This window comes from Argentina anserina, chromosome 3, assembly GCF_933775445.1.
Source record: "Argentina anserina chromosome 3, drPotAnse1.1, whole genome shotgun sequence".
Lineage (NCBI taxonomy): Eukaryota > Viridiplantae > Streptophyta > Magnoliopsida > Rosales > Rosaceae > Argentina > Argentina anserina.
The window spans coordinates 4,709,066-4,723,295 of record NC_065874.1 but is presented as its reverse complement, the minus strand read 5'-3'; the positions used below and the strand labels follow the sequence as shown (position 1 = coordinate 4,723,295).

At 38.5% G+C, this 14,230-nt stretch overlaps 2 protein-coding genes across 2 annotated transcripts; both read left to right on the top strand.

Annotated features, from left to right (window-relative positions):
* The first annotated feature begins 3,089 nt into the window (after positions 1–3,089).
* Positions 3,090–4,525, top strand: LOC126785956 (receptor like protein 29-like). Its single transcript, XM_050511641.1, has one exon. The coding sequence runs from the start codon at positions 3,155–3,157 to the stop codon at positions 4,523–4,525; it is 1,371 nt and encodes a 456-aa protein (XP_050367598.1). The 5' UTR covers positions 3,090–3,154.
* A 2,196-nt stretch (positions 4,526–6,721) lies between these two features.
* Positions 6,722–10,063, top strand: LOC126786251 (glycolate oxidase 1). The gene is made up of 12 exons (XM_050512019.1): positions 6,722–6,887; positions 7,458–7,634; positions 7,805–7,929; positions 8,134–8,180; positions 8,281–8,358; positions 8,483–8,607; positions 8,740–8,806; positions 8,889–8,951; positions 9,038–9,107; positions 9,200–9,300; positions 9,458–9,562; positions 9,734–10,063. The coding sequence occupies exons 2-12, from the start codon at positions 7,495–7,497 to the stop codon at positions 9,917–9,919; spliced, it is 1,107 nt and encodes a 368-aa protein (XP_050367976.1). The 5' UTR covers positions 6,722–6,887; positions 7,458–7,494; the 3' UTR covers positions 9,920–10,063.
* The last annotated feature ends 4,167 nt before the right edge of the window (positions 10,064–14,230 follow it).

Sequence of the window (14,230 nt, the reverse complement as noted above, 5' to 3'; positions counted from 1 at the left end):
TGTCATCGTAGGTCATCATTGTATCATCTTGATCTCTGTCCCTGAATAATGTTCTTCATTTAACAATATTAACTAGTCACGTATAAACTACATCAATTAAAATGGAACAGAATTGAATGATTGAAGAATCTTGACCTGGTAAGACAACAAAATTTATCAGGAAATCAGGGTTAAGTAACTCTTCGTCTCTATTCTTCCCTTTATATCTCCGATCCCGATTCCTATGCACCTGCAACATTTCACGCGCGCAAAACGAGGGTTCAACCGCTACAAGTCTATAACTAATTAACTATAACTACATGTATGGGTGTCAGCAGCTAGTAGATTTATAGGTTCCTTATCGAAATTAAGAAGGCTTGGAATGTAGGTGGTAAAGTTGACTCATCACTGACCACATATGCATCAATACAACTTATTTCATGATGATCGATGATGAGAGAGAGAGAGAGAGAGAGAGAGAGAGAGAGAGAGAGAGAGAGAGAGAGAGAGAGAGAGAGAGCTGGTGATGGAGCTTCTGCTTCTGAATCTTTAAGCTTGAGAGAGTGAAACTCTGAAAGCTTGGGGAAATCAATAAGCCAGCTATAGCTTGATGGTGGCTCCATGCATGCGTTTTGGACCCTCTTGGCCTCTTCTTTTCGGTGTCTGGTTTGGCTCTATCTCTACGGAGGCCTTTCTAATTAAGGACCTCTTGAGGACTTTTAAATTTAGCCATTAGATCTTACATATGGACCAGATTAAATTGACTTCTCCCTCACTTTGCTGCACCATATACTTTTCCCTTCATTTGTTCCCAGAAACTCCTCACGGTGAAAAGTTGCAGAACACCCAGAATCAGATAGCTGGGTTGGGAACAACGAACATCCAAAAAGAAGAGAGAAGGGAGCAAATAGAAGAGATAAGGGTAGCTTTTAGAGTTAATTGCTAGGAATTAGAATAATTAAGATCTGGGAGGTTCTCAGTTTGAGAGAGAGAGATTAGCGAAGACAAGGAGAGGAGAGGTGAAACCATTCAATTGCAAAAAGCAACCATCCATCTACCACTCTGTCCTAGAAATCAACTGATATCAATATTTGCTCTTCACACTGTTTCAAGCCACCTACGGCTTCTCGCTCGGCAGCGACGAAGAGAGTTAGCACCAAAACTTAGTTGCCAGCTGCCGTCGCAAGATTGGTGAAGGAGTTGGGTTGGTGCGCTCAAACTTTGTTTTGTTTTTAAGATGACAGCCGTTTAGTTGATCAAAGGGTTAAATTTAAAAGTCCTCAAGAGGTCCTTATAAGTTTGGTCCTTAATAGAAGAGGCTCCATATCTCTACTACTATAAATCCAGCACTCTAAGTACTATTAAATTACTAAATTACGAATTTCTAAAAATATTATTTCACATCTCACATTAACATACAAACAAACAAACATGAATTTTATAGTTGAAACATAAATATTTTCAAAAAATTACATATTTACAATAATAAATAACCGCCTATTTTTCCACACCCCTACGGGTGTGTCAGTTTAGGGTTTAGGTAATACCAGCCCATCTATAAATCTTCATATATGGCATAATCTTATAATCGGAGATGACCTAGATAACCCATATGGCCATATGTGTGTTACCATAATGTGCTACCATAAGTTGACAACATGATTCGACTATAAGTCTTTATCTAAAAGTTGGTAAGGAACTCTAGCAAATATTCTTGATCTCATGCATCTAAATTTGAAAAACAAGGATTACAAGATGGTATCTCAACTTCTCAAAAAAAAAAAAACATGTTATCTCAAGAACAACATTGTTATCAACGTCGATGTGGAATAGACCCTTGAGTGAAGTAAGTCACACAATTCAATAATCATTTACAAAACTAATTTTTGCTTCTTATATATAACGAGAATTATTGGAGTTGCATGTGAATGTTGTTCTTGTTCAATACTGGGATCAGAGTTACTGTGCAATCGCAAAAAAAGAAAGAGAAAGGCTGTAACCTAATTAATATTTCAGACAAATTCAAACTGTCTTGATCATTTCAGACTTAAATTACAGCCAGAAAGTATAAGATTTAAGTATAACTGTATAAGGATCGATGAGAATACTTTTACATCATTTGTTTCGAAATTAATCCACTAATATGTACGAGTTAATTGATGATCTTTGATCCTGTTGGGAATCTAGTTTATATATATATATATATATATATATATATATATATATATATATATATATAATGGTGGCCGACTGAGCTATCACTCTGAGCTATTGAGCAATATAGGAATGACCCCTGCCCAATTAGAGTTTTTCATAAGGTGAGTTCGAACCATAGATCTCTTATTACCAAGAATATCTATGCGGCGTTCGCCCCAATTGCAACGTAATGTATATGAATCTGGGTTATCTTTCATTACAGTTCTGGTTGGATGCTAAAAATATTCATTGAATTTCTATTATTTCAATCACGAATTTTGTGGATTGATGGATGGATTGATTTGAAGTCAAAGGTATCTGTGAATTTTCTTGTTTCATCACACAGAACACAACCCAATGATTGATCATTGTCTCATCAGAATCTTACCTAAAATGACAAGACTTGTGCAACTCCACCACAAAATCGATACCCACGCTTTGGACATTCCCAATAGAAAGAGGAGAAAAAGACAATGGTGCATCTGGTAAAGCGTAGCTGTCGGCTTCATACTCAGAATCTGAGATATGAAGTCCCATCACACTTACTATTACAAAACTCCTTTGTGAAAATCCATCATGGCTCTTCTGCCATCTTCTTCTTCTACTTCCAGTAACTGTAGCTCTTTAAGCATTGCTCTCTTATCAATGCCAAAACTAACAGTGTCATGCTCAGACTAAATGTGACAGTGTGGTGGCCAAAGGCGACAACTTTTTGATTTCTTGCAGCCTTTGCGTCTGTCACTAAGATCCCCAGTTTGGATCGATCTGATCCTTATTGTCAACAATGGCATTATACATGAATTGGGCAAAGCTACAACCTTTAACTCACTCCTGGTACTTTTGGGTATCTAAATCCGCAGTTTTGTGGCCGAGTTTTGCTTGGTTTATTGGTACCTTTGCTCTCATGGCTTCTTCTTCTTCTTCTGTGTGTGTTTTCCTTGTTGGGTTTCTTCTTTTTGCAGGCAAGGGGTTTGCTGAAATGCCTGACTCTGATGATGAGGTTCCAGTAGAGATGGAAAAGGAGGAGCTTTTGGGGATTTTTGAGGTTATGGGTGCCCTTCTTGAGAACTCTGATTGGGCTTTAGAGCACCCACAGCCATGTACTGAGACTCAATGGCCTGGTATTCAGTGTGAGATTGGGGATGAAGAACCTCCAATGTTTCATGTCACAAAGATACACATTGGCCCTGATATTCTCACACCTCCTTGCAAATCCTCTGCTTCTCTACCAGAGTCCCTTCTCAAACTGCCTTACTTGAAAACCCTCTCATTATTTAGTTGCTTTTCAACATCACAAGTCACTCTTCCTCCAAAGCTATTAGGTGCATTGTCTTCCTTGGAACACCTAGCCCTTGTGTCCAATCCAACTCTTTCTGGTGAAATTCCCTCAAGTTTATCTCAAATTTCCGGCTTAAGGGTTCTGAGTTTGTCACAAAACAATTTACAAGGAAAAGTCCCTAGCAAGATTGGTACTTTGGTCAGCCTAGAGCAACTTGACTTGAGTTACAACAACTTGAGTCGTCAATTACCAGAAGAAGTTGGAGGGTTGGAGAGTTTGACTATTTTGGATTTAAGCCGGAATGCTCTTGAAGGTCAGGTGCCCTCCTCTGTTGGTCAGCTTAAACTCCTTCAAAAGATTGATTTAAGCTCAAACAGGCTTAAAGGTATGTTGCCTCCAGATATAGGGAAACTTAACAGGTTGGTCTTGCTTGATCTAAGTCACAACTTGATAAATGGGCCAATACCTGAGGCACTTTCAGGTTTGCAGCAGTTAGAGTACATGGTAGCTGATAGCAACCCAATCAATACAGAAGTTCCTAATTTTGTTGGGAAGCTCCTGAACCTCAAAACACTGAGCTTTTCTGAATGTGGGTTGATAGGGTCAGTACCCAACTTCCTCTCTTCCTTGAAGAATCTGACTGATCTTTCTCTAAACAACAATAGCCTCACCGGGACTGTTCCTCCAAACTTGGAGACTCTTCCAAATCTGGATTTGCTGAATTTGAGTAACAATCAGCTAAGTGGTGAGCTGACACTTCCCGAAGAGTTCATAGAGAGGCTAGGGAAGAGGTTGGTGCTAAGAGGGAACAATGGACTATGTACAAGCAATCTACTTCACAAGAAGGAGAACATGTCTGGCTATGTGATAGCCCCTCTGTGTATAAATGCAAGAGGGTCTGGAGATCAAAACGCAACTGAGTCTGAAAGAGTGAAGCCATTGGATCAAAACCCTGTTCAGAAAAGTTCATCTGCAGTTTCTTCATGGTCAAATGTGAAGCTGAATTCATTTGGTTTTATTATTTGTTTCTTGAGTTTGTTACTGTGTTCTACACTTTTATTAGTTTTCTAATCTGAATGGAAAATTAAGGAACCTGCTTTCATTTGCTTACCTGTAGTTCATTCTTGAATGGATAAGCAATCAACAAGCTTTTAGAAGCATATGTAGGAGATTACATGATCAATACTTGGGTTGTAGGAGTAAACCAAATATTTGGAATGTAGTACTGATGTAGGCATGTACCACCTTACTTTTTCTTCTTCTTTTTTTCTTTTTGATTGAATGTAGCACACTAAGCACAGTACTTTATCAGAGAATCGAATTTGATTTTTTGCTAAATGTTAAAAACTTCAGTTTATGTTCTTTCTTTTTAGTTTCAAATTTGGCTTTTAAAGGATTTTATCTATCAAAAACCGAGTCCTAATTCTAAACTCTCAAGTCTTGTCTATTGAGTGTTCACTATTGTGTTGTCTATTATGAACAGCTTTTCAGAAGTGAACCAAGGGTGTTACAATTGACAGCCTGCAGGGAAATAACAAAGCAGGCTCATTTTCATATAGAGAAAGTTTAAATTGGCAGTGTCTATTTTTTAACTTTTATTTTTCCTTTTATTCCATTCTCGATCAGAAACAGAAAATCCAATCAAATCATAGGTGTTGTTATGGTCATGATATGTGGACAGTATATAATTTGTACTTCTGCTCTGTTGAAGAGGTGTGACTATTGTTTACCTTAAAAAATCATTTGTACTCTTATGAGTTTGCTCTTGAGTAGATGATATTGTTTGCAGGTTCCGTTTTAAGCCATTATATGAGTATAAGTTAAGTGGGATTTCACCAGAATTAGATACTGTGTGCGAATGTCCATCTGTATGTTATATTAGTAAGATTCACTTGACAGACTGGGGCTGATGAGATAAGGCTTTCTTATGAGTTATGATATATAGTCTGTGATACAACTTCTCACGAGTTGGCAAAGATGAACACAATTTTGGAAGGTGTCTACTTGGTCTTCACCTCTAACTTGTGAGTAAACAATACCATGTTGTTCAAAATGATGTTGATGAGATATTTTTTTCCCAGAAAATATTAATTGCTCCCCCCCCCCACCAAAAAAAGAAAAGAAAAGCTGATGTTCCCGTGTGTTGCTCCTTGTGTCCTATTATTCTTATAGATAGCAACTTGAATGCATCAAACAAAATCATCAGTAAGAACTAAGAAGCTAGGAAACAAAACCAGTTTTCAGTTCATGCACCTTATATGGTCAGGAAAAGAAAAGAAAAACTGGATGTATTCACTTATTAAGAAGACAAGTAGAGAGTACATGCTAAAATCTAATAAGGTTTACAAAACATAAGATTATGCCACAAAGAGGTTTCAAGAAATAAAATCTGGAGTACATTGCATGTTTTATCAATGTCATTGAAAATTCCGGGAGAGTTGATGGATTTCTCCTTATATATGCCTGAGATAAACATACCATATCTATCAGTGTTGTAGATACTGTCAGCCTCCATTTCTATGAGCAACGTCAACTAAGGATTAATCATACATTCATACCCACCGTTTCGATAATAAAACCAAAATTGGCTCTGCTCTTGGTATAAAATACCATCAACTAGGTCCTTCATCCTTATTTACTTTTGAATTGTAATCACGGGTGGATGGTTGGGTCTAATTGCCAACTTGACATCTATGCCAAACCTAAGATAAATTACAAGTCACAGAAAATATACAGGGCTATACCTTCCAAAAAAAAAAAAACAAATTTCATAACAAAGCAGAACATGACCTGATTCTGTGGTAAATTGTCACACAAGATAACAAAGATGTAATGATCCAGCCCCAGAATTGGGGAAATCTCTTCAATTTTAATCATTTTGGTTAACCACATAGATATGGTAAATACTGGTTTTTTTTTTTAAGAAAAGAAATCAAATACTTGTTCTTTTTCTAGGTGAAACTATAATTGCCAGCTGACGTCATCTATGGAAAATTGGAAATATCATTATCTCCAGGAACCTGTATTTGGTCCAGTACTGAAGATAAAAAGGTAATCTTTCACAGGTATATTATATCAATTTTGGCTAGTATTTAAAACCCAAAATTGGTTTTGCCTCTGTGGAATATATGACATATTAAGATGACCATGAGAGCATCGTCAAAGAGTCTCACATTCCCATGAAACAGATTGGTTGCAATTTTCCAATGCTCACATTGGAAACCAATCCAATCCAGTCACGTTAGTTGTCTACTCAGATTTGTCTTCGCCCTTCATTCTTTAATATATCGGCTTTCACTGTCTTTGTTTGCTTGTGTCATCTTGTGGAAATAAGATTGAATGAGAGCTTCATTCTCCATCTTTTTCTCTTCAAGCATCATTTTCTGCAGCTCCTCTCTGTTTCAGAAGTGGGAGTGAGAGACAGAGCCAAAAGGTTTGTTCTTTGCTTCCCAATTCATGCAGCTTCATCTTCTTTGATGTTTTTTTTTTTGGTTTCCTTCATTCTCTTTGATGCTTTGTTTACTCTTTATAATTGAATTTCGACTTGGGTTACTTTGATCATCATCATGACTAGTACTCTTGATCATTTGGTTGTACTACCGAAGTGTTCTTTGTGTTTGGCTGCATGTTAATGATCTATTTGAGTTCTTGCCCCAGTGACATAGTGATATATGAGATGTGAGTGAAGTGTAACAAAGTTTGGAATTTCCAATCCCGTACATAGTGTCTGCTTTTGTGGGTGATGATGCAATTTACAGTTTAGGGATCAATAGTCCTTGCGGATCATAAAAGCCTTCTCAAGTTTTGCAGAAAAAACAAGTCCAAAGAGTGCATGTGGTCCAATTGTGTTCTTCTCGTTCTCTTTTACCAAGTTGACTCATGGCTTCTATTAATATGGACTTGAAATAAAGATTGAACTTCGGATACATGACCCATGATAGTCTTGATCAGGATCAACCATGTCACCTGTTTGATTTTTTAATGAAATTTCATTATGTTTCAGAACATTCTGAGGTAAAAGTAAACTAACAGTTGAAGTGATGGAGATGGTAACCAATGTTTCCGAGTATGAGAAGATAGCAAAGGAAAAATTGCCAAAGATGGTGTATGACTACTATGCATCTGGTGCAGAGGACCAGTGGACTCTCAAGGAGAACGAACGTGCTTTCTCCAGGATTTTGTAAGCTCTTCTCTTGCTGTTGGACAATCCTCTGAAAATTAGGCCCTTTATTACTTCAAATTTTTTATTTTTCTGGTCGTTTAGGTTTTATTTTATTCATCACGAGAGAAATTATTACTGACACTCTTAGCTGAAGAATCGTATTCTGAGTTTTCTTTACAATGATATAGGTTTCGGCCTCGTATTCTTATTGATGTAAGCAAGATAGACTTGAGAACCACAGTGTTGGGATTCAATATTTCCATGCCCATCATGATAGCTCCTACGGCCATGCAGAAGATGGCTCACCCTGAAGGTTAAGCCTCTCAAATAATATTATTGCATGCTGATTATATAAGATATTTGCTATTTGCAAATTTTGGTTGCACAAAAGTACTTTCACTTACAGTTGAAGTGATTATCACCAAGTCCACTAGTAAATCTCTTAAAAGTTGGTTTTGTCAAGTTTTATCTGAAGCAGTTATGGATGGCTAAATTTAACTTTATATTGCTCTTTCAGGAGAATTTGCAACAGCAAGAGCAGCATCTGCAGCAGACACAATTATGGTTAGGCTCCTCAGCATCTTCCTGCAGCTTTTAGTGAAGTTGTATATATAATTCTGCCTCACTTAACTTACATATATGATATAAATATAAATTGTTGCAGACACTGTCCTCTTGGGCTACTTCCAGTGTTGAAGAGGTTGCGTCAACGGGACCTGGCATTCGTTTTTTCCAACTCTATGTAAGTTCAATTAAAATTGTTGCCTAATTCTTCTTGGAGTTTACAAGGCCGGAAAGAGGTATTCTTATTCAGTGTGAGTCTCATGTTATTAGGCATAATTTTTTTTTATGTACTTTAATTTCAGGTGTACAAGGACAGAAATGTGGTTGCACAGCTTGTCAAAAGAGCTGAGAAAGCTGGTTTCAAGGCAATAGCCCTTACTGTGGACACTCCGCGGCTTGGACGCAGGGAGGCTGATATCAAGAACAGGTATGCGTGTGTATCTGTTCAATAATATATTTGGGATTTGAGATCAGCTGGCTGGTGGTTCAACCAAATATCTTCATGATCGAGTTCATATTTTGTAATGAAGTCTTGTAACATTTTATGGTTCTTGAACAGATTTACTTTGCCACCAAACTTGACATTGAAGAACTTTGAGAATATTGATCTGGGAAAAATGGATAAGGTAGGATGACCCCCAGATCAGATTCCAACATCATTTTAATAGCCACTACTTGCATACTGACTATTTTAGTGATAAACTGTAGACCAATGATTCTGGACTAGCATCATATGTTGCTGGACAAATTGATCGGTCTCTCAGCTGGAAGGTAAAAGAGTTATTTCCGCATATGATTAATTTTTCTATATATTAAAAGAACCAGCTGTGAGAAGATTATGTTGGCGGTATGCGCAGGACGTGAAATGGCTTCAGACAATCACCCATTTACCGATTCTTGTAAAGGGTGTGATCACAGCTGAGGATGGTATGTACAAGCGTCCGTTTTTCCATACTCTCTCCTGTCTCAACTGCATAGTATGTTACCAAAATAACTCATGATATGTTTTAACAATGCAGCACAACTAGCTGTACAACATGGAGCTGCAGGAATAATTGTCTCGAATCATGGTGCTCGCCAGCTTGACTATGTTCCTGCAACTATTATGGCTTTGGAAGAGGTCGCATTTACTTCCTTGAAATTTCTGCTTTCATTGATATCTAAACTGTCGACTGGCTTATAAATGGTGTCAAATGCTTCATTTCTTGAATTCCTGTGTAGGCTCATCTTTTGTTAATATTCTGAGATTAGTATTTTGTTGAAATCGGTTGTCACAGGTCGTGAAAGCTACACGAGGGGTGATTCCGGTCTTCTTAGATGGTGGAATAAGGCGAGGAACAGATGTTTTCAAAGCTTTGGCTCTTGGAGCATCGGGTGTATTTGTAAGTGAAATCGACTTGTATGAAACTAGATATTGCAAGTGCAAAACTTATAAGATGCTGTGATCTATTTTATAACCTCAGACCTAAACCCGAGCCTAGTGTGAGACTATCATAGTTTTCTGCTTACTAAATAATTTACATCCATTTGTTCTGTTAATTTTTAAATTTCAGATCGGAAGGCCAGTAGTGTTCTCTTTAGCTGCTGCAGGGGAGGCTGGTGTCAGGAAAGTCCTTCAAATGCTCCGAGACGAGTTTGAACTGACTATGGCATTAAGCGGTTGCCGTTCCCTGAAAGAAATCACTCGAGACCATATTGTAACCGAATGGGATCGTCCGCGTATTGCACCCAGATTATAAGATTACCACCATAATTCTTGAGCCTCATTTGCTGAACAGCTAAATTCTTGTTCTTGAGCCGGTGTGTCAAGCTCAGGAATATATACTGGAAGCATTAATATTTGGGGATCAGTGGTACCATTTAAATAAATGTCATTCCCTTCATCATTTGTATTGATTTCGATCATTCTCGCATTCTTGTTAGGGACTGATATGACCACAAAGGTCAGAAACTAAATCACATTAAACGTGGTTCTTTCATCTCTGGTTTTTTTTAACAGGACAAACTGCCCATAATTTATAGAAATCAAACTAATAAAGGAGGGTGACAAAAAACATGACCTCCTATGTCTGATAAACTTCAATAAAGAGAATAAACAAAAGCTCAATCCGGCATGTGTACACCCACCCATGCAAAACCATAGATATAAAAATCCCTAGTAAATAGCAAACCTTTAACCAATAAACTCTTAATTAAAGGACGAGATGAAGGTGATAGCATTGACAGACAGTTGTGAAATACCAAGAATAGAGAAAATCTCTGGTCTCTTTCATATCAAGTTTCTGCAGCTATTTGGTGGAAATTTAACCAAGACGTATATACTCAATTGAGTATACCAGCCATGCCGACTTCACCTATGTCACGACCCCGAAATTTCGAGTATGAAACTCAAATTTCGAAGTCATGAAAAACTCTAAAACAATCTCAATAAATCGAAATCATTTTAATGTCACAGCGGATCATTACTAAGTTCATAGTACAACTCAGTCAAATTGATTATTACAAACCAAATTTATAATTCAAAATTATATCAAATGGAAATGTAAAAATCCTCTCAAATCCTCACCGCAAGATAGAATAAAACAACTTCAAGTCTTCAGAGTTGTCCGTCAATTTCCTTTAATCCACACCTGCGGAATTATCCCTTACACCATCGAATCGGTGCACCGGGATTGTAAACACAAACCCGGTAAGCTTTGCAGCTCGTATGAGTAAAACAACAATATAACTCGCATAAAAATATATACGAAAATCCACAAAGCACTAATCATAAATGCTCTCATGAGTCATTAGACGACCAATCTGGTTGTCTAATAATATGAAAATATATGTGCTCATGAGAAATTGGGCAACCCCTCTGTTTACCCAAATGCATTTATAATACGGGTACTCATGAGCGCTGGTACCCCTCTGTTACCCCTCATGTTAGTACGCCGCCGACATTAGGCAACCACCTGTCACCCAATATCCAAAATATGGGTACTCATAAGCCGATAACTCATATGTTACCTCTCATGCAGTACACCGGCAGACAGACTAGAGCTCTAACTATATCGTAACTTTCGCCCGGCTAAGGCTAGATTCCGACATGCCAACAGGTTCGAAGACAGAAAACACGTCCGAAGACAGAAAACGTTTTGACAAAACTCAATGTTAAAACCACGTACAAACAATCATCACATGATATTGTACAAATCAAATCGACTTGCTCAAATAAATAAACATCAACGCTAAAATGAACTCATTTGCAAACGGAAATTATGACAGTATATAATATAGCAAACCATATATATGTACCTATTTTACCAATTATACACATACACAATTCACTATATCTTATACATATCATAGTTCATTCTTTTTAATTAAGCGAAATCATGAATCTCCGCAAAGGTAGATTCGTCACTGTGAGATTTTACTCACCTTATATTCCTGAGCGTAAATTCCACGATTCCGAACTCGAATCCTTGACTTGTTGTGTCGATCACCTAGAATAGATAAGAAGTGAATTTAGAATCGTTACGTAAAACCTTAAATGCCGAAACAATAATAATATTTTACTATTCAACAATTTTTGGTTTTTACGAAATTACTGTTCATGTAGTTACTATTCACGTAGTATTGTACAAATATATATTAATTACGTATTTTTGTATGAGTAAAATAGTACTTACGTATTTCAATCGTATATACTGACTCAGTAAATTATACTTACTGATTTACCCTTCAGAAATTACTTTTATAATTACTGTACGTAATTTACATTTATATTTACCGTATGTAAAATAAATTCACATTTACTGTACGTAATTTACACATCAAACAATAATTTACACATCACGGGCCACTCACTGTGCAGAGTGTGGGGTCCACGATCCGACTTTAAAACCGGCGCGTAGATCGCCACCGCCGCCCCCAAACCAATCGTTTCCCCTCTTTCACCCTTCCCACGGCCTCACGCCGCCTCTAGCCCCCTTCACGCCCCCTCACACGCCACCTAAGGCGGCGGTATTCACCATTTCACCTCCTCCTCCGATCCTCCCCAAATCTTCATCAAATCAATCCCAAAAAAATTCATCCACAAACATCACAACATCGAATTGAATGCATCTTTACCTAGATGGTGCCCTAGAATGGCCGGAGAACTCGAGATGCCGGCGGAGTCGAGATCGAGCAGCTGCGATTTGGGCGATGCGATTCGAGCTCCGGTCGCTCCGTTGGTGGCACTGAAAATGAGGAGCGGCGGAGGGGGATGAGCGCCGAGGGTCTGCATCGCCGGAAGTGGAGTTCGAGCGGCGGCGAAAATCGCAGGAGGCTCGGTGGTGGCCCTGGCTTCACAGCGGCGAACTGAGGCGTGTCGTGCTCGGGGTCGGATGCGGAGTGCCTCGTGATGCCTTTGGGTGAGGCGGTGAGGGCCACGGCGGCCCAAGGAAGGGGATCGCCGACGAGGAGCTGCTGAGGGAGAGGGAGAGGTCGGAGAGGTCGGAGAGAGAGAGAGAGAGAGAGAGAGAGAGAGAGAGAGAGAGAGAGAGAGAGAGAGAGAGAGAGAGGGAGGCGGGGTGAGGGTTTCCGAAAATGGAAACCCTAGCTCCAATTAATTCCCTTTTATACCTATTTCCAAAATCGGAAACTGACTTCCGTCATTAATAACTTTCACATACGACGTCCGATTGAAATACGTGATATGTCCACGAACTCGTATCAACGAGCTCTACAACTTTTGTGAAGGAAGGTTTTACAAACGAGCGGCGGAGTAAAATTCAATTCTCGCGTTGCGGAAACATAACGTTTTTCTAATTAAGATTTCCGATAACGGTTCCATTTCCGATTTCCAACATCGCAAAGCGAAACAAGCGCGTTTAATAAATTTTACAAACTTAATAAATTCTAAATACAATCCAATAATTGATTTCCGAAAAATCGGGTTATTACAACCTAACTTACCTAATTAGTGATCATAGAGATCTCTGACCTTCACTCCGCTTCCATAATCTGCTTTCTGGTTGTCAAAGACTCAAGATCTCATCCTTACGTCTCTTTAACTTTAGTTTCTGCTTCTTTTTTCGGTTAAAAAGCTTCTTCTACCTAATCAATTACGGTTATGTTGGGGATTTGTAGAGGAACTCGTACAATATTGGTATAAAGTGTCAACTTTTACTATCAATTTTTCAAACGAAATGCTACATTTAAAAGAAAATGAAGCATGCTAAATAGTAACATGACTAACATCAGTAAGCTGGACAAATTATTTGGCACAGCTGGTAGTTACCAAGCATAATTATTTGATTTAGATTTAAACAATGTCAAAAGGATACACTCCATCTTCGATCTCCTAATTTCCCAACAATTTTCTAGTACAATAATTTCCTACTGGGAGTACTGGCAGGGGGTTTTGTTAAACCTGTGTTTGCTATATCGAGGTCTACAACAACACCAAGAAGACCCAAAGGGACTGGTCCAGATAATAGCTTGTTGTCATTGACACGTAGGAACCTTAATTGTTCCAAATCCTGCAACGAAGAAGGTAAGCCCCCTGAAAGGTTGTTCCCAAACAAGTCCATGGATATGAGATTCGTTAGCTGACCAAGCTCGGCCGGAATAGGCCCTTCAAGATTGTTTTGGTAGAGTTGTAGATATTGAAGGTTCGGGAGGTTTCCGAGTTCAGGTACCAGTTTTCCGGCGAGGTTGTATGCACCCAAATCAATTCGGGTAACGCTATCATCTGCATTGCAGGTGATGTGAAACCAAGTGCAGGGAGTAACAATGTTCTCATCCCACGATTCGAGCACGTTGTCCGGATCAGTTAAGCCCTGCTTAAACAAGATCAAAGCTTCCACTTCAGGGTTGGATAAGACCAAGAGAGTGAGGATGCCTAGGGTTAGGGGTGAGAGTACTAAGGATCAGCAACAAGAAATTTGCCATGGTAGAAGCTATGAGAGAACTAGATCTCTGGAAGAACAATGAACCGTGTGTGCAACTATCTTTAATTTGTGAGTTTGTGGTTTGATGATCAATAGGGTTGGGAAGCGCCAAATTTATACCCGCAAAGA